The sequence below is a fragment of the Poecilia reticulata genome, chromosome 3 (assembly GCF_904066995.2).
Source record: "Poecilia reticulata chromosome 3, P_reticulata-male-v2, whole genome shotgun sequence".
Lineage (NCBI taxonomy): Eukaryota > Metazoa > Chordata > Actinopteri > Cyprinodontiformes > Poeciliidae > Poecilia > Poecilia reticulata.
Window position 1 is genome coordinate 33,985,611 of NC_088832.1, and position 25,175 is coordinate 34,010,785.

The window sequence follows — 25,175 nt, forward strand, 5'->3', positions numbered from 1 at the left end:
CAACTCGAGCTATAACTCTAGATCTATAACTCTAGTTCTATATGCTATAACTCTAGATCTATAACTCTAGATCTATAAGTCCAGATTTTAGGTCCAAAGATAAAACCTTCAGTTTCTGTTCAGAAAGTTTTGGCGCCTCCACACATTGATCTGTTTATGGGAGACTTTGTAACGCAGAGCTGTGTATCACCTGCGTTGTTATGGTAACTAATCCTGTGTTTCTTATAATCTGAGCCATCAGGAGCATATAGAAACTGGAGCGGTCCTGGTGTTGAACCTTGCGGTACTCCATTTCTGTCCGCTCCGATGAGAAGTCCTGCTGGAAAACAGAAACGCGACATAAACTGGATGGACATTTTCCCAAAACTCTTTAGTAAACATTGATTCCACTTTGTGTTCAAATTCCTCCGTTTCCTCTGGAAATACCAGATTAATCTTCCAGCAGCGGGAGCCGTAGTTCAATACACACTGAAAAAACACAAAACCAAATCAAGTACGTTTTGTCAAGTTTCTGGTGTAAATCTCTTAGAACACCTGAAATAAGAAAACGTAACTTACCAGTAACTTATGGAAGTTTAAGAAAAAAACTCCTGATATTGATGAAAAAGTGCCAGTTAGATTGGCAGATTATTTAACTTAAAACATTTTCCCCTTGTTACAAGTGAAATAATCTGAACAGTCATCGATATTAAGACATTATTTACCTAAAAGAAGCTCCTATGTGTTGCTGAAAAGTTGTTTGTAAGCTGTTTTGTCATTTCACGTGCTCTACGATGTTTGTAGTAGGAACTAGATAGAAATACTTGGTAAGATTTTGGGTTTTTGCAGTGTGGAGCCTTACGATTAGGACCCAGTCCAGCTAAAATATAAAAGTCACAAACATTACATAACATTTTGAACTACAGATTTGTTGCAAAGCAGCTTTTCAACCTAATGAAAATATATTACCAGTGACTTAAACACAGTTGTGCCATTAAAACACTGAAAAACTGCGAAAGCCTGCAGTTATTTCTGATCTGTATTTATAACTGTTGGTTTTGTCCTATTCAAAGCACGATGAGATATTTGCAGTAGAAACTTTGTGAGGTTTTGTGTTTTTGCAGTGCGCTCACCTCGGTTAGATGAATGGGAATTGACTGAGGATCAAATCGAAAGTCAAAGTGATTTTTTCTCTCATCCTGCTGTTCTGAGTTTCATTCTTTTGTTTTCATTCATCCGTTCATCTCATCCTTTCTCTTTTCCCAAATTCCAACCCTCTCATCGTTTCCATCCTCTTCCTCCTCTCTCAAATCCCTCTTGTCTTCTCCTTCAAAGATCTGCTGCTCGCTCGCGCTCCTCTTCACGGATCCCTCGCTCTTTCCTTTCATCCCTCCTGTTAGTCTCTCCTCCTCCTCCTCTTCCTCCTCCTCTTCCTCCAGCAGAACAGAATCAGTGCAGCAGCAGCAGCAGCAGCAGAGTCACTTCGCTCTGCAGCAACCAAAGTGGGGACCTCTTCTTCTTCCTCTTCTTCTTCTTCTCCTTTTTAAATCTAATTTTCAGTCATTTCTGATCCACTTTTTTCCAGTTGTGCTGATTTTCCTGAGCAGCTGCAGCAGCATGACGGTTCCTGTCCTTGCGGCTCCGGCGTGCGGACGCACGCTCTGCTTCTCTTTGCTTCTCGTTGGAAATAACTGGGCCACCGTTTCTGTCAGCTTCCATGGATGTGATAGTTTTTAAAAAAGTGTTTGATGATGCTCCACCTGAAGATTGGCCTCAAGCAGCCGCATTTCGACCGCCGCCGATGAGGTCGAGCGTCTAAAACCTGCAGGATTTTGGTTTTTATTTCATTTTCTGTCAGAATCTTGAATTTTTTTCTCCATCAAATGAACTGGAGGCTGAAGGATGGACTTCGCAGACGACTCAAACTCGTCCGTCAACCAGACGTCGTCCTCCTCCCTGGCGAAGTCGCCTCCGTTTCCTCCTCACTCGCAGGCGGCGTCGGTGTGCATCGTGCTGGTGGTGGCGGTCATCATCCTGGGGACGGTGGTGGGGAACGTTCTGGTGGTGGTGGCCGTGTTCACCAGCCGAGCCCTGCGGGCCCCGCAGAACCTCTTCCTGGTGTCGCTGGCGTCGGCGGACATCTTGGTGGCCACGCTGGTCATCCCCTTCTCGCTGGCCAATGAGGTGACGGGTTTACTAACACTTTAAGTTGAAAATATAACAATAAAACTAAGAATGTGTTTTATTGGATGGTTTCCATTTTTTTTACACTTAAAAATGTGAACATTTGGGTTTCAGAGCGCGTTTCCTTGCAGGATATTGAGTTCAGTTTGTAAATTTACAGCAAACGTCCAGTGGAAGAAAGTAAAATATAACTTTGATTGTGAGAATGTGTAGTCGAACTCTACAAACCTCAGTCTGGGTTCGGTTTGGATTCACATGTAAACGCCAAGCAGACCAGAGACCGCTTCAAAAGCAGGAAGCGAACTACAGCGCAGGGCATTCTGGGTAAATACAACCAAAGCTAACATCCTGGCCCAGTGCTAGTGGGAGAAATGGTTTGTGGATTTTAGCCAAAGGCAAAAGAGAAATCCTAAAATCCGATGCCACTCTACTGTTGTTTGCATTTTGTGAAGAAGGAAGTTGCTCTCAGTGTCTTCAGGGGTTTTAGTGTCGTTTCCTTCAGTGGTTCTTGGTGCAGCGCCCCCACAGGCCAGGAGGGGAACAGGTTCCTCTAAGGGTTTGGTTGGTTTAACTCAGAGACAAAGAGAACCACAGCAGCTGGAGCTGGAGCAGATGCTTCAGTTCTGATCCCAAATTGAACAGAGTCGGATCGGGTAGATTTCTGAACATGCATGCAATACTTTTCCCTTTTTTTTTGACCTGATAATTCAGAAGTAGAAATTTCTACTGCTTTCAAAACATGAAATCTGCACAACAGAAGCAGCAGCAGTAGCAGGTTCAGATGCTGTTTGGAGAACTCTGCTCGTTTAGGATTTCCCTTTGGGGGAACAAACACGCTCCCTACCGGAAACAGCCGGGTGCCCAGAGGGAACGTCCTGATTTGAACGCAATTTGGCGAGCTTCATGCAGATCAGCGACGGCTGTGTGAAGGTTTTCACTCCGGAAGGAGCTGCAGGGCTCAGACCGACCACCAGAGGGCAGTGGCGGTTCCATCACAAGCTAAAGGTCCGAGTTATCAGGCTGGAGATCAGACCCACAGGATCGATTATTGAAGCATTATTTATAGAAACATGGCTGCAATTTTCACAGCAAAGCATCAAGAAAGAAAAGGGGCCAAAAAGGGGAAAGGGAATTTATTGTCGATGATGCTTCTGATAATGATTATATATATATATACACTTAATTGATGATTATATATATATATATATATATATATATATATATATATATATATATATATATATATATATATAATCATTATCAGAAGCATCATCGACAATAAATTCCCTTTCCCCTTTTTGGCCCCTTTTCTTTCTTGAAAAGGGGCAATATATATATATATATATATATATATATATATATATATATATATATATATATATATATATATATATATGTGGTGCCGTTTGTAAAGTTGGGAGAAAGAAAAGGAGGTTCATTTTTTAAAGTCATATTTCCACCATATTATTCATTCATTTATAAATGTCACATTTTCAGAGTAAATATTTTATCAGCAAACTAAATGTTTAGCTTCCAAACTAAATATTATGCTCTTTGGTAGATAAATATTTTGTTTGTAAACTTTATATTTAGTTAGCTCTGAGCTAGCTAAATATTTACTATTCAGATTGGAGCTAAATATGTTATTTCTTAAATAAATGTTTACTCTAAGTATTTAGTTAGCTCAGCGCTAAATGTTTAGCTCCCTAAGAAAATATTTAGTTTGGAGTTATAGATATTTGCTCGCTAAATAAATATTTACTCTTAATATTTAGCTAGCTCTGAGCTAACTAAATATTTAGCTTAGAACTAAACGTTTTGCTCACAAACTCAATATTTAGCCGTTAGCTAGCTGAATATTTTGTTTGTAAACTCAACTCTGCAATGTTTTGCAGTTCTATTTTATATGAATTTACTCTGTTTAGATACAATTAGCTTGAAGTACTGATTGATATAAACGACTGAAAACGGAGAATCACTCAAATCCCACGACAACTGAACATAAAAACAGCGGTAATAAAAAATAACTGAATAAGTTAAGTAGAAGCGGTAGGTATTCACTGCCTCTCCTGGAATCAGGTGGAGGATGTTTTCATGATGCATGAGTTTCTGCTGCTGGAGGAGCTCCGGGGGAATATGGATGGGGTTGTGCATCGATGAGGGAGGGGGCAAAAGAAGCACTTTTTGATGAATAAAACATGATGACACATATATATATGAAGCTTAAGAGTCTCCATGGAGTTTTGGAGAGATAAAAAAATACATGGAAATACTTCTATGAAGACAGAAATAGCCTGTTCTGTCCTGTTTCCTAACCTTCCTCTGAATACTCACCAGTATCTGTTGAGGCACAAAATTTTAGACATATAAGTCCATATTTAATTAGGGCTGTAGTGATACAATAATCTCACCATACGATACACGATATTCTGCTCACGATACGATATATATTGCGATATTCAGCAAACAATACAATTCAATACACTTTTGCGATTTTCTGAAAGATTTCAGAGGGACAGAGTGATTTTGGTGACATTTTGTGACCGTTATAGAGTTGGATTGAATTAATTTAACTGAAAACTGATTAAAAGCACCAACTACACAATACCTGGCTCTGGTTGGACACAGACTCAAAGTCGACAGCTGGACAAAATGAATCAAAGAAGTGGTGAGAAAACATGTTTCTTTCAGTTGAAACAGTACAAACTGTAGCTTACATGAATGTGTAAAGTAAATAAAGTAAATAAAGTTCACCAAGTACCTGCTCTGAATAGTTTGATAACTTTTTAACACTTAACATCTGAAGGAATCACTCTAAGCCTGATGGCCTGATCACTCTCACGGTGAAGCAAGCAGTGAGTGAGCAAGGTGACAGTTGGATGTTACGATACTCACGGATGAATATTGATTTTTTTTCTAGGAAAGAAAATATCGATATTTATCGCAAAATCGATATTATTACACAGCCCTAATTTAAAGATATGTCATAAAAACACTAAAACTTGAATTACATGTCCCCGTTTTTTGCCTGTTCCCTGCAGGTTTTGTCCAGCAACTCTGACTTCCTCCCAAAGCTCAAAAGCAAACTTGCTACTTCATTTGCAATCGTGGGTCCAACTCAAGATCGTCTCATTAGCCGTATTGGACTGGCAACATGATGACCTTTGACCCCTTTGAGACTCTCTGTAACCCTAATCATGACTGTTATCACAGGACAAAGAAGCTTCTGTGCTACCAGCTAAAATAAATAACTTTTGAGCTAGAAAAGTCTATTTATAATTCATTCATATAAATAAACTTATAAATAATAATATAAGTCATTAATATAAATTATAAAGGAAATATTTAGTTGGCAGAGATGGGCACCACTAACTAAACAGTTAGTTGAGCTAATCCTAAAGCATTAATTATAACTGTTAGTTCTGCTAATGCTAAATGCAACATGGTGTTTAGTGAAAGCTAAATATGCTAAACACCATATTGCTAACTTGTACCAAGTTGAGCTAAATATTTAGTTAGCAAGAGAAAAGCTAACTTCTACCAAGTAGCCAACAGGACATCAGTAGATTTTTAACTGTTTTCTGGAGTTATACAAAAATATTCTGGAAGGACAAATATCATTCATCAAAAAAAAAATAAAATTACTTTTTTATTATTTTCAGTTACATATAGAACCATTAAAATCAAGTTTTAGACCATTCCTGTGTTGATTTCTTTTTTAACCATTTCTTATTTTCAATAGTTGATTGTACTTCAGAGCCATTTTTTGTTTGGATGTATAGATTTTATTTTTCACCCTGAATTGGCCAGTATGGGGATTGAACCCATGACCTTGGCGTTACCAGCACTACGCTCCGACCTGCTGAGCTAACCTACCTTACAAACTGTTGAGTTTCCATGGATTTAAGAAGAACCTACATGATTTTACAACAATATTTGATAAATGTTTTTCAAAATCAATAAATGAAAAGGTTTAACTTGATTATCTGAAACAATTTATATTTCAACTGGCCAGTAAGGGGATTGAACCCATGACCTTGGCGTTATTAGCACCATGCTCTGACCAGCTGAGCTTACCAGCCATGTACAATGCTGTCTTCTCATTGAGGTGGTGAGAGGTCAGCATGGTGTAGTGGTCTGTGCTCTGAATCCAGGCATCTGAGTGCAAGTCTCACTAGAAACTTGATGTGTTGCATCTGACATCTTCAAATGTGGAACCTCAAACTGAAACAAAGAAGAGAAGTTCAGTTTCTGTAGTGTAGTGGTTATCACGTTTGCTTAACACGCAAAAGGTCTCTGGTTCGAAACCAGACAGAAACAGATTTTGTACGTTGTGCTTCTAACAGGGACAACAAGTGTTTTCTTGACTAATCATATGCCAATCGACTTCAATGCAGTCATCTTTGAAATCGAGGCTACTTTCCTTAAAGTGCCACTTGGTGGTTCTATGGTGTAATGGTTAGCACTCTGGACTTTGAATCCAGCGATCTGAGTTCGAGTCTCAGTAGAACCATTGGTCTCTGTTCCTGGCATCTTCAATATGTTTTTTGTTCCCAGGCTTAGTTTATAGACTTAATGTGAAATTAGGAACAAGTCTGGCAGTTTGTTCACCAAGTTCCTGTGCTCTCTGAGAGGATCTACTGTATAAGTATCTGACATTGTTCCATGCCCGTCATTGACGTTAGTCTCTAACAACTTTTGGATCCTCTACCAGGAACAGTGGAAATGGCATGAGTTTCTGTAGTGTAGTGGTTATCATGTTTGCTTAACACGCAAAAGATCTCTGTTTCGAAACCAGACAGAAACAGATTTTGTACGTTGTGCTTCTAACAGGGACAACAAGTGTTTTCGTGACGGTTCAAACACCAATCGACTTCAATGCAGTCATCTTTGAAATCAAGGCCACTTTACTCAAGTTTTCACTTGGTGGTTCTATGGTGTAATGGTTAGCACTCTGGACTTTGAATCCAGCAATCTGAGTTCAAGTCTCAGTAGAACCATTGGTCTCTGTTCCTGACATCTTCAATATGTTTTTTGCTCCCAGGCTTAGTTTATAGACTTAATGTGAAATTAGGAACATGTCTGACAGTTTGTTCACCAAGTTCCTGTGCTCTCTGAGAGGATCTATGGTATAAGTATCTGACATTGTTCCATGCCCGTCGTTGACGTTAGTCTCTAACAACTTTTGGATCCTCTACCAGGAACAGTGGAAATGCCATGAGTTTCTGTAGTGTAGTGGTTATCACGTTTGCTTAACACGCTAAAAGGTCTCTGGTTCGAAACCAGACAGAAACAGATTTTGTACGGGACAACAAGTGTTTTCTTGACTAATCATACGCCAATCGACTTCAATGCAGGCATCTTTGAAATTGAGGCTACTTTCCTTAAAGTGCCACTTGGTGGTTCTATGGTGTAATGGTTAGCACTCTGGACTTTGAATCCAGCGATCTGAGTTCAAGTCTCAGTAGAACCATTGGTCTCTGTTCCTGACATCTTCAATACATTTTTTGCTCCCAGGCTTAGTTTATAGACTTAATGTGAAATTAGGAACAAGTCTGACAGTTTGTTCACCAAGTTCCTGTGCTCTCTGAGAGGATCTACGGTATAAGTATCTGACATTGTTCCATGCCCGTCATTGACGTTAGTCTCTAACAACTTTTGGATCCTCTACCAGGAACAGTGGAAATGGCATGAGTTTCTGTAGTGTAGTGGTTATCACGTTTGCTTAACACGCAAAAGATCTCTGTTTCGAAACCAGACAGAAACAGATTTTGTACGTTGTGCTTCTAACAGGGACAACAAGTGTTTTCGTGACGGTTCAAACACCAATCGACTTCAATGCAGTCATCTTTGAAATCAAGGCCACTTTACTCAAGTTTTCACGTGGTGGTTCTATGGTGTAATGGTTAGCACTCTGGACTTTGAATCCAGCGATCTGAGTTCAAGTCTCGGTAGAACCATTGGTCTCTGTTCCTGACATCTTCAATACGTTTTTTGCTCCCAGGCTTAGTTTATAGACTTAATGTGAAATTAGGAACAAGTCTGACAGTTTGTTCACCAAGTTCCTGTGCTCTCTGAGAGGATCTATGGTATAAGTATCTGACATTGTTCCATGCTCGTCATTGACGTTAGTCTCTAACAACTTTTGGATCCTCTACCAGGAACAGTGGAAATGGCATGAGTTTCTGTAGTGTAGTGGTTATCACGTTTGCTTAACACGCAAAAGGTCTCTGGTTCGAAACCAGACAGAAACAGATTTTGTACGTTGTGCTTCTAACAGGGACAACAAGTGTTTTCGTGACGGTTCATATGCCAATCGACTTCAATGCAGGCATCTTTGAAATCTAGGCTACTTAAAATGCCGCTTGGCGGGTCTACGGTGTAATGTTTAGCACTCTGGACTCTGAATCCAGTGATCTGAGTTCAAATCTCAGTAGAACCATTGGTCTCTGTTCATGACTTCTTCAATAGCTTTGTTTTTTTCACCTACTGGACTCAAACATGCTAAAAATATTCATATTTTTAGCATATTTGAATCTATTTGTGAGCCTTTCTCTCTCTGTGTGGAGCTGCTGGTGCTTCATCCCCCACTTCATCCCATCAGTGTCAGCCGGCTGCTTTTCACCGGCTGGTAATAATTGCGATCAATCGGAGGCTGACCCTTATTCCCTTATTCCCACATGCCTCGGTTGTGTTTCCTCGTCTCTGCAGGGAGCAGCTAACAGCTTTATTGTTGAGGTTTTTTCATGAAACAGTCGGCTTTGTTGTCTGGATTCTTCTTGGTTTTTTTGGTCTTCATTGTTAATCATCTTATAATTAAGTGTTTTCCAGTTGATGGACTGATGGAATTATAATGAGGCGACTCATTGTTTAAAGAGCGAGAGAGAGGAAATGGAAGAAAAAAAAACACAAAAACAACAATATGTGTGACGTTTGAGTCCAAACTGAGTCCAATTTTATAGGAAAAATATGTTTTTTAATGAAATATTTCAACAAAACACCCAGGAAAAGGATTTAGAATAGCATTTAGTTTCAGCTTACATCTTAAATATTAAGAGGACCTATAAGTGGTTTCACTGCTTGGATCATTTTGTAGCTAAATTATTTATGAAATGATTAATTAATAGAGTCTTCTTTAGTTTATCTCCAGATTGATTTCACATAATGAGTCGGTTGTGCAGAAGATGGATCAGAGGAGCAGTTTAGTCTGTTATGCTAATTTAACTGAAAACGTTAATGTCAGGTTCTGGGAACTGATCATCACCTTTATCAGAGTTTTAACCGACCAAATGTTCTGGTTTAACTGACGTTTTGAACGTTGCTCTTCCTCTGCCTCGACTGGCGCTCCTGCTGACTCTAACAGAAACCTGAGTTAATAGGTTTCAGAATTAAATCCATAACAGACACATGCTGGCAGCATCAATACCCCCTTACTTCCATTGATATAGATAGAAATTCAAGCAAATATAGTGTGTCTTGGTGGAATACTTTGAGAATATGGATGTTGTTGCGGTTTCCTGTTGGACCGGTGTGACTCCACTCGCGTTCAGTAAAAACAGAATCGGTTCTGTGTGTACATGCTTTCATTAATAATGAGTGTGGATTTACTATGGCACCAGGGCAGAGCAGAGTGGGACCAGATGGAGTAAATTAGGAGTAAGAATTTAGTGGAGCTTTTGCACCACTAAAAGCTCCACTAAGCTTTTAGTGGTGCAAGCCCCTTGGTAAGGGGCTTTTTGTGGTGCCCCTTACCAAGGGGCTGGTCAGAACCAGCCCCTTGTTCTACCTTTTGATTCCTGCTGATCCTTTGCAACTTGGCCACTAAATCACTCCAGGCGCCATGATGGATGTCGGAAATGTGGGAGGAGTACTGAACAGACAGACTGACACCGTTTCCCAAAGTTTTTTTTTCCAGTTTATTCATGGCCTCTACTTGTTTGAATCAAACTAATGTGTCTGTAACTCTCCTGGTTGGGGCTCACAGTCGGCGGGATTTACAAAGTTGGAAACAGCTAGCTTAGAAACCGACCCGATCCCTCCTGACGTGTTGATCAAATTACCGACCGTCATAAACAGTATTTCCCCTTAAACCGGAGCAGCTTTAAAAACGTACAAAAGACGAGATGCCAACCAGTTTTTTCCATACATGCTAGGCTATGTGACGGTGCGGCACTGTCTCCATGGTTACTAATGTTAGAGAGAAGTACCTTCTCCAAAATGCGATATTTTATATCATCTTTCCAATTATACTTATGTTAATATTCTTACCTTGCAAAAAGTGCAAATCCATGATCACACTGAGGGCTGCTAGTCATGATTGAAGGCTGCTGTCCATCGCCGCCGGATCTTTCCTCATTAAGTCATAAGAAAAAGTGACAAGTTTGGTTTCCATCCTATAACCATGTTTACTGTGAAATCAACTAAAGAGAAGCGATATTTGGTTACAGACGACTGTCTTTGACTAGCTTTAAAGGAGTCGAGGTTGTTTTGACGTCCGTCGTGGCGGAGTTCTGGGGAACGTGATCTCATCAAGGGTCAATCAAGGGTCTTTCATCCAGCATATGGTTGAGAAACGATACGCTTTATGGAAGGATGGACATACTGTATGTTACCCAGTCGCTAATGTTTACCCAAGATGCAATGCTTTCCAGAATTGACATTCCCTATGTGAACAGGAAAGCGCCAAGCCAAACACCGTCTTTAACATTCCTCTGGCTCCAACTTTAGTTGCTTGGAAGAGTGGCCAATGCCACAGCCAAACTACAGCCAGACTAAAATTCTAAAACATTGCAGAAAATTTACATAATTGTTCATAGCTTCTCCTTGTGTTCACTGATTGGCTCAGTAAGTGGGAGAAATCCCAGATAGAGCACTGAATAGAGATTAACATCGAGCGACATTGCATTGATAGGCAATGGCCAGGCCAGCAAGGCAGAGGAATATTACAAAGTCAAGATGTCAAGACCTACCAAAGATGATCCTGAAACTGAAGTGTGAGAACAGTTCTGCAACCCGATCACTGCAACTTTTCTCAAACTTTAATTAAGAATCCACACAAGTTCCACTCTGACTGCTTTCTTGTCCTTTTTTAGATCATGGGGTACTGGTACTTTGGCTCCACCTGGTGCTCCTTCTACCTGGCTCTGGACGTCCTCTTCTGCACCTCCTCCATCGTCCACCTTTGCGCCATCAGCCTCGACCGCTACTGGTCCGTCACCAAAGCCGTCAGCTACAACCGCAAGCGGACCCCCAAGCGGATCAAAGTGATGATCAGCATCGTGTGGCTCATATCCATCGTGATTTCCTCGCCGCCACTCCTCATGTCACAGAAAGACAGCGATTTAGAGGGGGAAGACAGGAGCGAGGTGAGCCGGCAGGAGTGCCTCATCAACAACCAGACGTGGTACATCCTCTCATCCTGCATGGTGTCCTTCTTTGCCCCCGGCGTCATCATGATCCTCGTCTACTGTAAGATCTACCGCGTGGCCAAGCAGAGGGCCTCCACCGTGTTTGTGGCAAAGAACGTGATGGAGAGGCAGCCGTCGCAGTCCGAGACCTGCTTCGTGGGCGGTGGCGGTACCTGCCAACGGAAGGGCAAGGCCCAGTATGAACTGGAGAGTCCCCAACCCGGACACCGACGCAGCTCTTCCAACGTCGACAGCAACAGCAGCAACCACAGAAGAGGAGAGCTGGACGATATCGACTTGGAGGAGAGGAATCCGGACCCAGAAGTAAAGGAGTCTTTTTCCTCATCCCTGAGGTTCCCCCGGAGAGTTGGTGGAAGAGTGAAAACAGACGATGTAGACGGTACAACAAACAGACTCAAACTGCCCCCGCCGCCACCGTCCTGTGCCTCCATCTCCTGGGCCTCGTCCGACCAGTGCTCCCAGAACTTCCTGCTGCCGTCGCCGCTGCCCGTACGCAGCAGGCAAATGTCACTGTCCAAGAACAAGGTGGCGCAGATGAGGGAGAAGCGGTTCACCTTTGTCCTGGCGGTGGTGATGGGCGTCTTCGTGCTGTGCTGGTTCCCGTTCTTCTTCACCTACAGTCTGCACGCGATCTGCCGAGAGAGCTGCACCATCCCGGAAACGCTCTTCGACCTGTTCTTCTGGATCGGATACTGCAACAGCTGCCTGAACCCCATCATCTACACCATCTTCAACCGGGACTTCCGCAGGGCCTTCAAGAAGATCCTGTTCCACGACCATAAAAGGACATGAGTGTCTGAGCGCGCGCAGCTTCGGTTCCTGTTCTGCACTGTGCTGTCAAAGCGACATTAAAGGGCTTGTCACACAGCTGGCTGCTGCTTCTTATTCCAGGGTTCCTTCAAAGTTTGGGAAAGTTTAGGATTTCCTGGTTTTTAGGCCTGAATCAGTCAAAAGTTAATCTCAATGATCTTCATCCATCGCTCCATCCAACCGTCTGTCATCCATCCATCCATCTGTCATCCATCCATCCATCTGTCCATCCATCCATTTGTCCATCCTTCCATCCATCCATCCATCCATCCATCCATCCATCCATCCAACTAACCATCCATCCTTCCATCCATCCATCCATCCATCCATCCATCCATCCATCCATCCATCCAACTAACCATCCATCCATCCATCCATCCAACTAACCATCCATCTATCCATCCATCCATCCATCCATCCAACTAACCATCCATTCATCCATCCATCCATCCATCCTTCCATCCATCCATCCATCCTTCCATCCATCCATCCATCCATCCATCCAACTATCCATCCATCCATCGTCCATTTGTCCATGCATCCATCCATTCATCCATCCAACTATCCATCCATCCATCCATCCATCCATCCATCCGTCCATTTGTCCATCCATCCATCCATCCATCCATCCATCCATTCATCCATCCTTCCATCCTTCCATCCATCCAACTATCCATCCATCCATCCATCCATCCATTCATCCATCCTTCCATCCTTCCATCCATCCAACTATCCATCCATCCATCCATCCATCCATCCATCCATCCTTCCATCCATCCAACTATCCATCCATCCATCCATCCGTCCGTCCATTTGTCCATCCATCCATCCATCCATCCATTCATCCATCCTTCCATCCATCCATCCATCCAACTATCCATCCATCCATCCATCCGTCCGTCCATTTGTCCATCCATCCATCCATTCATCCATCCAACTATCCATCCATCCATCCATCCATCCATCCATCCATTTGTCCATCCATCCATCCATTCATCCTTCCATCCATCCATCCATCCATCCATCCATCCATTTGTCCATCCATCCATCCATCCATTCATCCTTCCATCCATCCAACTATCCATCCATCCATCCATTCATCCATCCATCCATCCATCCATCCATCCATCCATCTATAGTAACTCCATCATTCATCTACCTATCAATCTAATCTAATCTAATCTAATCTAATCTGATCTGATCTAATCTAATCTAATCTAATCTAATCTAATCTAATCTAATCTAATCTAATCTAATCTAATCTAATCTAATCTAATCTAATCTAATCTAATCTAATCTAATCTAATCTAATCTAATCTAATCTAATCTAATCTAATCTAATCTAATCTAATCTAATCCACCAGAGGAAGGTAACAGAGTCCAATGTGTTTCATCTTTTGTTTTCTTGCTGCAGCATCATTCCTGTGTTTCTCAGTGAAGCTGAATAGTAATCAGACGGAATCGGCTGCAGGGCGTAAACTCTGTCCCTGCAGATTATCTGGATTTCTGCAGCCTGATCTGTAATCCATATATTGACTCAATCCGGGGAGGAACCACAGGGAGATCAAACCAACGGCTCTGTGAATAAAATCACCAACTCTTTCTGAAAGTGATTACACATCAGCAGCAGCGGCTCAAACTTTCATCCAGAGGAGCTGCCACAATGAAACTTTCTGGTTTTTCCCTCTGAAACAATGTTCTGTTGACACCACCAGCTGGAGGGCAAACACATTAAAAATTCATGCACAGCGAACAGACAGGCTCAGCTGCTGCAAAAATGGAAAGTTACAGCGAGAAAAGACAAAAAAAAACAACCCAAACAGGGTCTGGGTGAATACAGTGAAGCAGGAGATAATTATCTTCTGAAGGATGAAACAAGCGGAGCAGCATGACTCAAAGCTTGCATCACTGGAGAGAAACGGCGAGGTGAGCCAACCGCGGATTGGATCATCGGTTCAGGCGCAAACACATCAGGTAGTTCACAGATCCAAGAGTTTGCATCTTTTAAAACACATTTTAAGTGTCTGCAGCTGCAAAGACAGAGATAAATAGAAATATATACTGGTTGCTAAGCAACGCTAAGTTTTACAAATAACTCACCCATCCCTCTTTGGATCCTACTTCATTTATAAAGTGTAATTTAGTTGGAACTTTCTATATATTTTTAAGATTGCATGTTATTTACTCAGCAGGAACTGGGACAATATATGATCAGGACCGTTTACACTGTAAAAACATCAAATCTCACCAAGTGTTTTTGGTCTAGATTCTAATAATTTTAGTCAGTAATTCCTTAATATTGATGAAAAAGTAACAGTTCCGTCATAACAAGACATTTTTTTCTCGTGTTAAGTGAAATAATCTGCCAATGGAACAAATTTTTCCATCAATATTAAGGAATTATTGACTTTCTGAAAAGTTATGTAAAGTTACTTGCAAATTAGTTTTTTTTATTTCAAGTGTACCGAGATATTTACACTAGAAATTAGACCAAAAATACTTAGGATTTGTATATTTGAGGTGCAGACTTTAAGTGTCTGCAGCATGCAGAGAGCAATAAGTCTTAAATATATAATGGTTGCTAAGCAACGCTAAGTTTTACAAATAACTCACCCATCCCTCTTTTCTTTGGATTCTACTTCTTTTTCTTTTTTAAAGTGACGCCGAGTAGAAAATATTCCACATTTTTAAGATCGCACACTCATTGCTGTGACCACACTGCAAAAAACACAAAATGTTACCAAGTAATCTAGTTTATGATGCAAACATCTTAATTCACCTGAAATAAAACAAAACTAGTTTACAAGCAACTTTTCAGCAAAGAAATAGGAGCTTGTTTTAATGAAAACGTGTGATAAATGATTTATTTAAAAGAAGCTTATATGTAGGAAACGGAACTGCTGCATACACTGTCTTCGCCTTTTCAAATTAAAAGCATGAATATAAATGTATAACTGCTTGAAGGATTGTTGAACTTCAACACAGATGTTGAAGTTTATTCAACTGAACAAAGCAGCCAAATAATTTAGAATTTATCTGTAAAAATTATTTAAGGGGAAGCTAAACGTTTAGCCAAAAGCGCTAAACGTGATATTAGCGCTGCTATTAGCACATTAGCGGAATATAAATCTCATTAGAAGCATTTTCTGTTAGAGGTTTTCCTTCTAGTTCAGGACACAAACATTTAAAACTGCTACTATAAAATCTTTCATTATTTTATAGTGAGAACAATTAATAAATTAAATACATATAAAGTTTTCTAATATTTTAATACAGAGGTTCTTTCCTCTTCAGTATTTTCTGGCTAATTTAACCATTAATCCATCAGATAAACAGGAAAAATAATTTCTGGTCTTTTATTTTCCAACAGTGAGTTTTAAATGGAGACGTTTTCAGCCATGGAGGCTCTGGTGTCTCAGCAGGAGCGCGGATGTTTTCCAAAGCTGGCAGCTCGTTAGGCTGAAAGACCAAACGAGGAGCACAATGACTCTTCTGCTGCCAGGTGGAACCACGCAGCCCGGCCCGGCCCGGCCCGGCCCGGCCCGGGGCTCTGTCCTCCCACTGATGCAATTCTTCACAGCGGCGGCTGGACCAGCGCCAGGCAGCCGCTGCAAACGGAATAACGTACCGCTCAGATGTTGGAGTACGAGCTGGAATATGAGGGAACGCCACCAGTTATCCAGGCTTAAACCATGAGGCATAAATATCAGATGTACAGTTTAGAAACTGACACAATTTTAGATTAATCTCCAAAAGTTTCAAGGAAAAAAGAAAATCTATGAGCTCCAAAAATCAAAAATTGTCTTGAAGAAAATCTGAATCCCCCAATTTACTAGTAAAATCTAAGAAAATTCTGAGCTGCTAGAGTGAAAATTTGCTTATTGACACTCAGAAATGTTTAGATTAATTTAAAAAAAAAAGAATCTAGGAAACATAAGGAACATTCTGGTCTCCGAAAGTCAAATATTTCCTTACGAACACCTGGTATCATTGAGATTAAGCTCAGAAATCTACTAGAAAAACAAGGTAAATTCTTAGCTTCAATAATCAAAAATGTGAAAAGAAAAAACAAGAAATATTTTAGATATATTTTAGAAATTTTCTATAAAAAAATATAGAAATTTCCAGAGTTGCAGAAGTTGAAAATGTGCAAGAAAAAAAAAACTGGAATTCTTAGATTAATCTCACAAATTTACTGAAAGAAAAAGTTTCGAAATTTGAACATTTTCAATAATACTCAGAAATTTCCACTTTTTTTTTTTGTTGCAAACTTCTGGGATTAATCTAAAAAAAAATTCTAGCAAAATTTTGACTTCTCGTAGCTTTATTCTTGCATTGTCATAATTTTATTCTGATTATTATAACTTTATTCTCATATGAGTTAATTCTCTTAATTTTATTTTGTTATTTTTTCTTCGTAAGGCCCTAATAATTCATTGTAAACTCCAGCCTGCAGGGGGCAGTGTTTCTTACTTTTACAACACAGCTGACTCAGCCGTCCTCCTTATCCAGTTGTTTGTGATAAAAGCCCCATTTAATATCATACATAAACACAAACATTGCAAATTATATTGCAAATATCACAAAAGTAGCTGAAAGACAATCACAAAAGAATCATGAAATAATGGAGGGAACGACCAGTGTGAAAAGATGTTCAATATTATTTAATTTTAAAATATTTTAACAGTTTGTTAATGTGTTTTATGGATACATTCTGGGATAACCGGCCCTTAAAGAACACTGATGATCTCAGTGTGGGTCTAAGCTAAAATGAGTCTGACAGCGTTAAAAGGTCGCGACCCCTCAGTGCATTAGTGACTCCAATCAGCCTGTTTGACCGTAAATCATCCTCAAAATGGCAGCTGAGGCTTTATGACGCCGCGCTGAGGTCAGACGTGAGTCCAGCTTCAGGCAGCAGAAAAACGATGCAACAGTCCGTCCATCCATCCATCCATCCATCCGTCCATCCATCCATCCATCCATCCATCCATCCATCCATCCATCCATCCATCCACCCATCCATCCATCCATCTATCCGCCCGCCCGTCCGTCCGCCTGTCCGCCCGTCCGTCCGTCCACCCATCCATCCATCCATCCATCCATCCATCCATCCATCCATCCATCCATCCACCCATCCATCCATCCATCTATCCGTCCGCCCGCCCGTCCGTCCATCCATCCATCCATCCATCCATCCATCCATCCATCCATCCATCCATCCGCCCGTCCGTCCGTCCGCCTGTCCGTCCGTCCGTCCGTCCGTCCGTCCGTCCATCCATCCATCCATCCACCCATCCATCCATCCATCTATCCGTCCGCCCGCCCGCCCGTCCGTCCACCCATCCATCCATCCATCCATCCATCCATCCATCCATCCACCCATCCATCTATCCATCCGTCCGCCCGCCCGCCCGTCCGTCCACCCATCCATCCATCCATCCATCCATCCATCCATCCATCCATCCATCTGCATTTTCCTCCTCATTCAAAATCTTTTCACAGCACAAACTTACACTGAAAAAATGTAACAGCATAATTTGGGTTATTTAAACTGAACAAGATGAGGTTCATTTTTCACCATGTTCTTCATTCAATTATAAATGTTACAGTTTAAAACTAAATATTTAGTTAGAAAGCTAAATATTTACTTTGAAGCAAAATGTTGAATTATTTACATCATATAGAAATTTAGCTTGCTAACTAAACATTTAGCTCCAAACTAAATATTTAGTTTAGTTAGCGTAATATAGTCACTTTATACAGTTAGCAGGTTAAATATTTAAGCTTCAACCTAACTAAATGTTTGGTTTGAACATTAATATTTATTTTATTTTCACTAGTTTACTTAATTAGTTAGTTTGAAGCTAAATATTTAGTTAACAACCTAACTAAATATTTAGTTTGGACCTAAATACTTTGCTTATAATAATTTAGTTTAGTTTAGTTTAGTTTAGCCAGTTTACTTAGTTAGCAAGCTAAATATTTAACTTAAATCAGAATATTTAATTAGTAAGCTAAATATTAACTAATTATTTTGCTCCAAACTAAATATTTAGTAAGTTTTTTTAGAAAGCACAAGGACGTGAGGTTCATGTACTTCTGCTCATTAGTGTTTAGTCTTAATGCAACTTAAAATAAAATCTCTCTCTCTGATGTCTGGAGTGAAATAAACTTTTAAAATATGAAAGTTTCTAGGATCATAAGTTGGATGTAAGTTCACTTTGTGCTGCAGCAGCAGCTGCAGCATCGTCGTTGTTTTTAAGACGGAGATGAAGCAGCTGCAGCCGCAGCAGCTCCAGCAGCAGCAGAAGCAGCAGCAGCAGCAGCAGCAGCAGCAGCAGCAGCAGCAGCAGCAGCAGCAGCAGCAGCAGCAGCAGCAGCAGCAGCAGCAGCAGCAGCAGCAGCAGCAGCAGCAGCAGCAGCAGCAGCAGCAGCAGCAGCAGCAGCAGCAGCAGCAGCAGCAGCAGCAGCAGCAGCAGCAGCAGCAGCAGCAGCAGCAGCAGCAGCAGCAGCAGCAGCAGAAGCAGCAGCAGCAGCAGCAGCAGCAGCAGCAGCAGCAGCAGCAGCAGCAGCAGCAGCAGCAGCAGCAGCAGCAGCAGCAGCAGCAGCAGCAGAAGCAGCAGCAGCAGCAGCAGAAGCAGCAGCAGCAGCAGCAGCAGCAGCAGCAGAAGCAGCCGCAGCAGCAGAAGCAGCAGCAGCAGCAGCAGCAGCAGAAGCAGCAGCAGCAGCAGCAGCAGCAGCCGCAGCAGCTCCAGCAGCAGAAGCAGCAGCAGCAGCAGCAGAAGCAGCAGCAGCAGCAGCAGCTCCAGCAGCAGCTCCAGCAGCAGCAGCAGCAGCAGCAGCAGCAGCAGCAGCAGCATCGTCGTTGTTTTTAAGACGGTGATGAAGCAGCCGCAGCAGCAGAAGCAGCACAGAGCAGAGAACCTGCTGGTTCTTCTGAAATGGAAATAAAACAAGAAAACTATTAAAACCTCCAATAAAACTAATATCTGGTCATCTAAATAAAGGCATTTTCTGTCTTTATGTGCCAAAGTGACTCATTTATTCTGTGTAACATCAGACTGTCTTATTTCTGGTTGTTTTTTCTTAACAAAACATTCCAACCTTGAAATTATCACGTATTTTCCAGAAACAAAAGACAATTAGTTTCCTTAAGTGTCAACAACACGATCCAGCTTTACAGAAACAATGAAAGGTAGAAATGAAAAATATTTCTTTTTTATTTCTACCTGTCTTTGTTTCTCTAAAGCTGGATCGTGTTGTTGACACACTAAGAAAATAGTTTTTGGAAAATACTTGATAATTTCAAGGTTGGAATGTTTTGTTAAGAAACTGACCACTTTGTCAAACTCAAATGTTTAAATGTTTTATATTTAAAATGTCATTTTTGGAGCTAATATTATATATGTTTTGTCCTTTGTAAGGACGTTTTTATAGGAAAATGAATAAGTATAAGTTGTATCATCCAGCTGCTGTTTAGTCTTGTCTAATTATATTTAGACCATCAGCTAATGATGACCTTGTAGCTCCTTTCTATGCTTCCAGTGTTTAAACAGCGTTTAAACTTTGTGCAGCCATCAGGGTGAGAGCAGAGCTCATCTGCACAACCTGCAGAGGAAATCATCAAGCGTTTATGTGAAGCTGCAGACCATGAACCGTGTTTCCATTAAATGAAGAGAATATGAAGAAGCGTTAAAATACTTCAGTCGGAAACGGACCCAAATGCAAAGAGGAGTTGTGGTGAGATGGAATATTTTAATAAAATAAAATAACTTTTAGAGCAAATAGATATAAAGTAGCTTCAATTTTGATCAAAACTCAGGGAAATGCTTCTTATATTTAGTCAAAGCTCTTTCTGAATAGCTTCCACTCAGGGAACGGTGGGGAAGGTAAGATACTGCCAGCTCGTAACTATTCAGCACAACCCCCACTTTTAATAATCATTTCAGGTTAAGTTTTGTTACAATCTTCTCTAATTTTCTGTTTTTGTTAATAAATAATTGTTGGGATTTGAGAAGAAGTCCTGATCAGCTGTCACTGGACTTTTCTGGGATCTATAGCAGGAAAAACAGGAAGCGTGTTTGTTTTTTCAGGTTGAACACAAAACTCCCGGTTATAATTGTATCATGTTAAACTCAGCAGCCAGAGAAGTCTTTACCCCCCGCTGAGCTCTGAGCAATCTGATTTAAAGTTGAGTTGAATTTATCACAGGCGTCATGTAATCTGATAAAGATTGATGGAAAAACCTTTAATTACTTTGTGCTGGGAGATAAACTAAAATAATTAGTGGAGGCAGGAACCGTCCTGCTGTCTGCTCAGATAAAGCTTGAATTGTTCAGCAGATTTTGTGAAAGAGTATGGTTTTAAAAAAACTGACTCCATAGAAGAAGTTAATAATGACGTTAAACTAGAAGCACTGGATGCAACCTGACCGCCTCGCCTCCTGCAGCCGCCCTCCTGCTAACCTTCGTTTCGCTTATTTCACATCGTTACCAGGTGAAAAGTCGCGCCTCAGGCGGTGAGGACACAAGTCAGTATGGATCTCAGCATGAAATTTATTTGTTGCTTTCAAACAAAACAGAACTGAAACTGTGCAGATTCAAAAATATGTGGTAATATCTCAAACTCTAGCTGAACGCCATGTAAGCAGAGCGAAGATGAAGGAATAAATTGGCACTGTTGTTATTCCGTAAAGTGCACCAGTCCCTCCTGGAGTCTGGTTTTTACTGCAAATAACTTATTACACTTTGAATAAGACAAAGATTTTCAGCACGACATAGGATCTTGTTTTAGTTGTGGGTTATTTCACTTGTAACGTGGGAAGAACAAGTGAAATAATCTGCTAGTGAAACTTGTTTTTTACAGTGTGAAAACTTTAATAAAAGATAAAAAGACAAGGAAGCAGTTTGTCTAAGACATTGCCTTATGCAATTATATTTCTAAAGGAAGTGTTAATAATTTTGTTTTATTTTGATAATTGTCTTTAAATTAAGGCCACCTACAGAAAATAAAAACTAAATTATGAGAATAAAGTCATAATGCTACACTTCTATCCAGTCCATTAAATGTTTATTGCTGTAATTTTACTTGTAACTTGGCGCATTTAATAAACTTAACATTGAAAACATGAAAGTAATATTACAACTTCATTCTCTTAATATTATGACTTTATTCTGGTATGACTACATTTTTGTAATATTACTGTTTATTAATTTTATTCTTGCTCTATTACAGTTTTATTCTTGTATAAGTACGACTTTATTCTCATTTTGTTATCTTTATGATTTCATATTCCTAAATTTTTCCCATGTTATATACATTTTCATATCGTTACGACTTTCTTCTCATAATATGACTTCATTTTTGTAATATTATACCTTTATTCTCATAATTGTATTAGTTTTTTTTAGCATGGCTCTAATCCTAACTTCTGTCACAGTGTGTCATGGATGATTCACCATCTTGTTTTGTGATTTACTCACCTGAGTCCCATGTCAATAATCGCCTCTTCATCAGTTACGAGCTGGTTAGTTTCCCTCAGTCACTCTCAGATCTTCCATGCTCCAATTCAGTTTAAAAAGTTTGAATTTTCTCGATTAGTTCAGTAAACAGGTATAAAGAGCGTCATTTTTCTTCATAACTCAGCTCAAGTAAAATCAGGAAACAGCAAGAAGTGAAAAATCTGAGCGGATCAAACAGATTAGGACTGCAGAGCAGAGGATAACTAAACTGGGAAATATTCATTTCTGCAATGCACACACCAGCAGGACACTTAATTAAGCAGGGTAAACACTTTTTTTTAAATATTCATGCACTCAGTTGAGAATGAGGTTTTATTTCTGTTTTCCCTCGGCTCTATTCCAGCCACACTTTTTCCAGGAAAACATGGATATGTGCTGAGACTTTGCAGCATTTTCCTCCATATTTCACTCAACTTGCAGGTCGTGTTCGCATGCATCATATTAACCCTTGAGTCCCTCCACGGCCTCAGCAGGCTAATCAAAGTGACCCAGATGTCTTTGTCAGCCTGGCTGCTTCCTGCAGGTCTTCCAGAGAGTCCAAGCTGTCCCCAGATCAGTCCAAGCTGTCCCCAGATCAGTCCAAACTGTCCCCAGATCAGCATGAGAAAGTCCCGCCGTGTTTTCGGCTCTCTGCCAAGCTGGACACGCCTCAGTCAGACAGACGTAACCACCAGATGCTCAAATCACCTCCTCTGAGTGTCTTAGTAGATGTTTTTGTTGTTTTTACCAGCAGCCTGCGCTAATCGCAGAGCTGTTGGTTTTATTAACTGCTTTAGCATTTATGCTAACTTCGAAAACGGTTAGCACATTTAGCTTCTCCGAAATACTTTTTTCCCCAGATAAATGCTACAGGTCTAATTTCCTTGAATGTTTTATAAACTTTCAGTTAAATAAAGTTTAGCATTTGTATTGAAATGTTGTTTATCGACTGTTAAGAAATCTTCAAGTTAATAGAGGTTCGTGTTCATGCTCTTATTTTGAAGGGCGTGAAGACTCTTTCCTCACGTTAGCTTCTTTTTGATAACTCATTTCATACCTTTATTATCGCATTATTTCAACTTTACTCTCAAATTATTAGGAATTTATTCTCATTATATTACGAAATTTTTCTAATATTATTTCAATTTTATTTTCACAATAAATGACTTTTTTCTTGCATTATTATGACTTTATTCTTGTAATATGATGACTTTATCCCCATAATTTTATTATTCACATGTTTTTTATTTGTCTTAGAATGACTCTAATTTATAACAAATTATAATGGTACTTGAAAGTTTTAGCCTTTCAAGAGCTGATATAATTTGAATTGGAGTTAGAATTTTACCATTAGCTTGGTTTAGCGCTTTAGCATTAGCGGAACACTGTGTTTATGATGAGTGCTGTAGGATTAGCGCAACTAGCTTTTTAGCTAGCAGTTCCCGAGTTTTCAGGAGTTTTCTGTGATTTTGCTGCCACCAGCTGTCAGGGTTTAAACAAGAATATATGTTTTATTTGGCTTAATCTTTTTTGTGAGCATTTTAAAGACTCTACTTGTTTTGTGTTTGCTCTGACTCGTCCACATCCTCACACTTGTTACCAGTGAGTGTGAATGAATATGCAGGATGAGTCTGCAAGATGCAAATCCCTAATGAAGTTATCCAAATGGCTGCTCCGGGCGGCTAATTCTGTTTACGTTCAGCCAGACTGAAAACGAGCGTCTGAACTGATTAATGTAAACATCAGTTTGCTCAGGAGAGCCCACTCTGTCTTCCACAGTGCTGAGGGTGGGTGTCTGTGGGAGTCGTTTCTCCACAGTATTCCTCCAAACAAAAGCCAAGGACAGCATCCACATGCAAACTGCAGCATAAAACCAACACCTGTGCATTTCCAACAGCACAAAATAAAACTCATAATTCATATTTTCTGTGGTGACAAAAGCTACAGAGAGGCATCTAAAAGAAAGGTTTTAAAAGCAGGACAAACAGGAGGCAAATTTATGACATTTTCAGTATTTTCTCTCCCCTTTTCCTTCCCCCTAAATGCTAATCTGGTTTTAACACCACAGTGGAGGAGCAGGAGGTGGGATGAGGCAAAAACATGTAGCTGTTGAGAAATCTGAATCAAAAAATGACTATAAAGGTAAGAAAACTGGTTGATTTGTGTCTATTTTAATAAATAATAGATGGCAGTTTGAGCAGGATTAAAGAGGTTTCTGTGGATGTTTTGATGCAGTGAAAATGGGTCAGTGTGAATTCAAGCTGTGAATTCAAGATGACAGCCAGTGAGGCACAGGGAAGAGACTTCAGAGCCACCTTTCTTATTTAATACTCAATAAGGGTTTAAAACCAACAAGATGGCCACTTATTACAAATCACAAATCATTTTTTCAAAGTCACGTCTCTAATGACATCTAGGTCACAGCCGTCGCTTTAGATTAGAAACCCAAACTGTTAACTGTTCGCCCTCAGGTCTAAATTACCATCTAAACATTTAAATAATATATTTACATCTGTTCCTTTTCAAGTATTATGAGCCATAGACTTTTAGGGTTTTTTCACACCAGATTTGGTTTAATTGGGGACTAAAATTGCAAAAATTTGCTACATTTTCTGAGTCAAACCAACCAAACCCTTTGATCAACCTGTTCCCCTCCTCACCAGTAGGGGCGCTGCACCAAGAACCACTGAAGGAAACAACATAAACACCAGTGAAGAGAACACTGAGCTCAACGTCCTTCTTCACAAAATGTAAACAAAGTGGAGTAGCGTCAGATTTTAGCGTTCGTAGGATTTCTCTTTTGTCTGTTTTTCTCCCGCTAGAGCTAACATGTTTGTTTAGGTTGTATTTATCCAGAACGTCCTGAAAAAATTCAGGAATTATGAGATTAATCTCAGAAATGTTCTAGAAAAAAAAGAATTTTCTAAACTCCAAGAGTCATAAAATTGCCGCCACCCCAAAAAAGTCCAAAAGTTGCAAATCTGAAAGCAAAAGAAAATAAAACGCTAAAATTTTGAGATCCGTGTCAGAAATGTTCTAAAAATGTTCTTAAAATTTATGATTTTGAAAAGTCCAAGCTTAACCTTTTTTTTCTCTAAAATGTCTGAGCTCAAGCTAAGATTTAATCTGAGTTTTTTTTTTTTGCATGCAAATTTTTTCCAGAACATTTTCGAATTTCCAAAATCAGAAATTTTCTTGGTTTTTTTCTAGAAATTTTTTATATTTATCCTCATGACTTGAGTTTTTCGCAGAAATTTACTCCTACTTCTTTTTT

The 25,175-nt window shown here is 40.1% G+C and overlaps 1 protein-coding gene and 10 non-coding genes across 11 annotated transcripts; 10 read left to right on the top strand and 1 right to left on the bottom strand.

The window, feature by feature from the left end:
- Positions 1-1,443: 1,443 nt before the first annotated feature.
- On the top strand, positions 1,444-12,462 carry LOC103462980 (alpha-2Db adrenergic receptor-like). The gene is made up of 2 exons (XM_008406059.3): positions 1,444-2,163; positions 11,256-12,462. Exons 1-2 carry the CDS (start codon positions 1,882-1,884, stop codon positions 12,381-12,383), a joined length of 1,410 nt encoding a protein of 469 aa, XP_008404281.1. The 5' UTR covers positions 1,444-1,881; the 3' UTR covers positions 12,384-12,462.
- trnai-aau (transfer RNA isoleucine (anticodon AAU)) lies at positions 6,172-6,245 on the bottom strand. The gene has a single exon. It is a non-coding gene; the product is annotated as a tRNA-Ile (tRNA).
- Positions 6,411-6,483, top strand: trnav-aac (transfer RNA valine (anticodon AAC)). The gene has a single exon. It is a non-coding gene; the product is annotated as a tRNA-Val (tRNA).
- Positions 6,605-6,676, top strand: trnaq-uug (transfer RNA glutamine (anticodon UUG)). Its single transcript has one exon. It is a non-coding gene; the product is annotated as a tRNA-Gln (tRNA).
- trnav-aac (transfer RNA valine (anticodon AAC)) lies at positions 6,898-6,970 on the top strand. Its single transcript has one exon. It is a non-coding gene; the product is annotated as a tRNA-Val (tRNA).
- On the top strand, positions 7,092-7,163 carry trnaq-uug (transfer RNA glutamine (anticodon UUG)). The gene has a single exon. It is a non-coding gene; the product is annotated as a tRNA-Gln (tRNA).
- trnav-aac (transfer RNA valine (anticodon AAC)) lies at positions 7,385-7,458 on the top strand. The gene has a single exon. It is a non-coding gene; the product is annotated as a tRNA-Val (tRNA).
- trnaq-uug (transfer RNA glutamine (anticodon UUG)) lies at positions 7,565-7,636 on the top strand. Its single transcript has one exon. It is a non-coding gene; the product is annotated as a tRNA-Gln (tRNA).
- On the top strand, positions 7,858-7,930 carry trnav-aac (transfer RNA valine (anticodon AAC)). Its single transcript has one exon. It is a non-coding gene; the product is annotated as a tRNA-Val (tRNA).
- trnaq-uug (transfer RNA glutamine (anticodon UUG)) lies at positions 8,052-8,123 on the top strand. The gene has a single exon. It is a non-coding gene; the product is annotated as a tRNA-Gln (tRNA).
- Positions 8,345-8,417, top strand: trnav-aac (transfer RNA valine (anticodon AAC)). Its single transcript has one exon. It is a non-coding gene; the product is annotated as a tRNA-Val (tRNA).
- Positions 12,463-25,175: the final 12,713 nt, after the last annotated feature.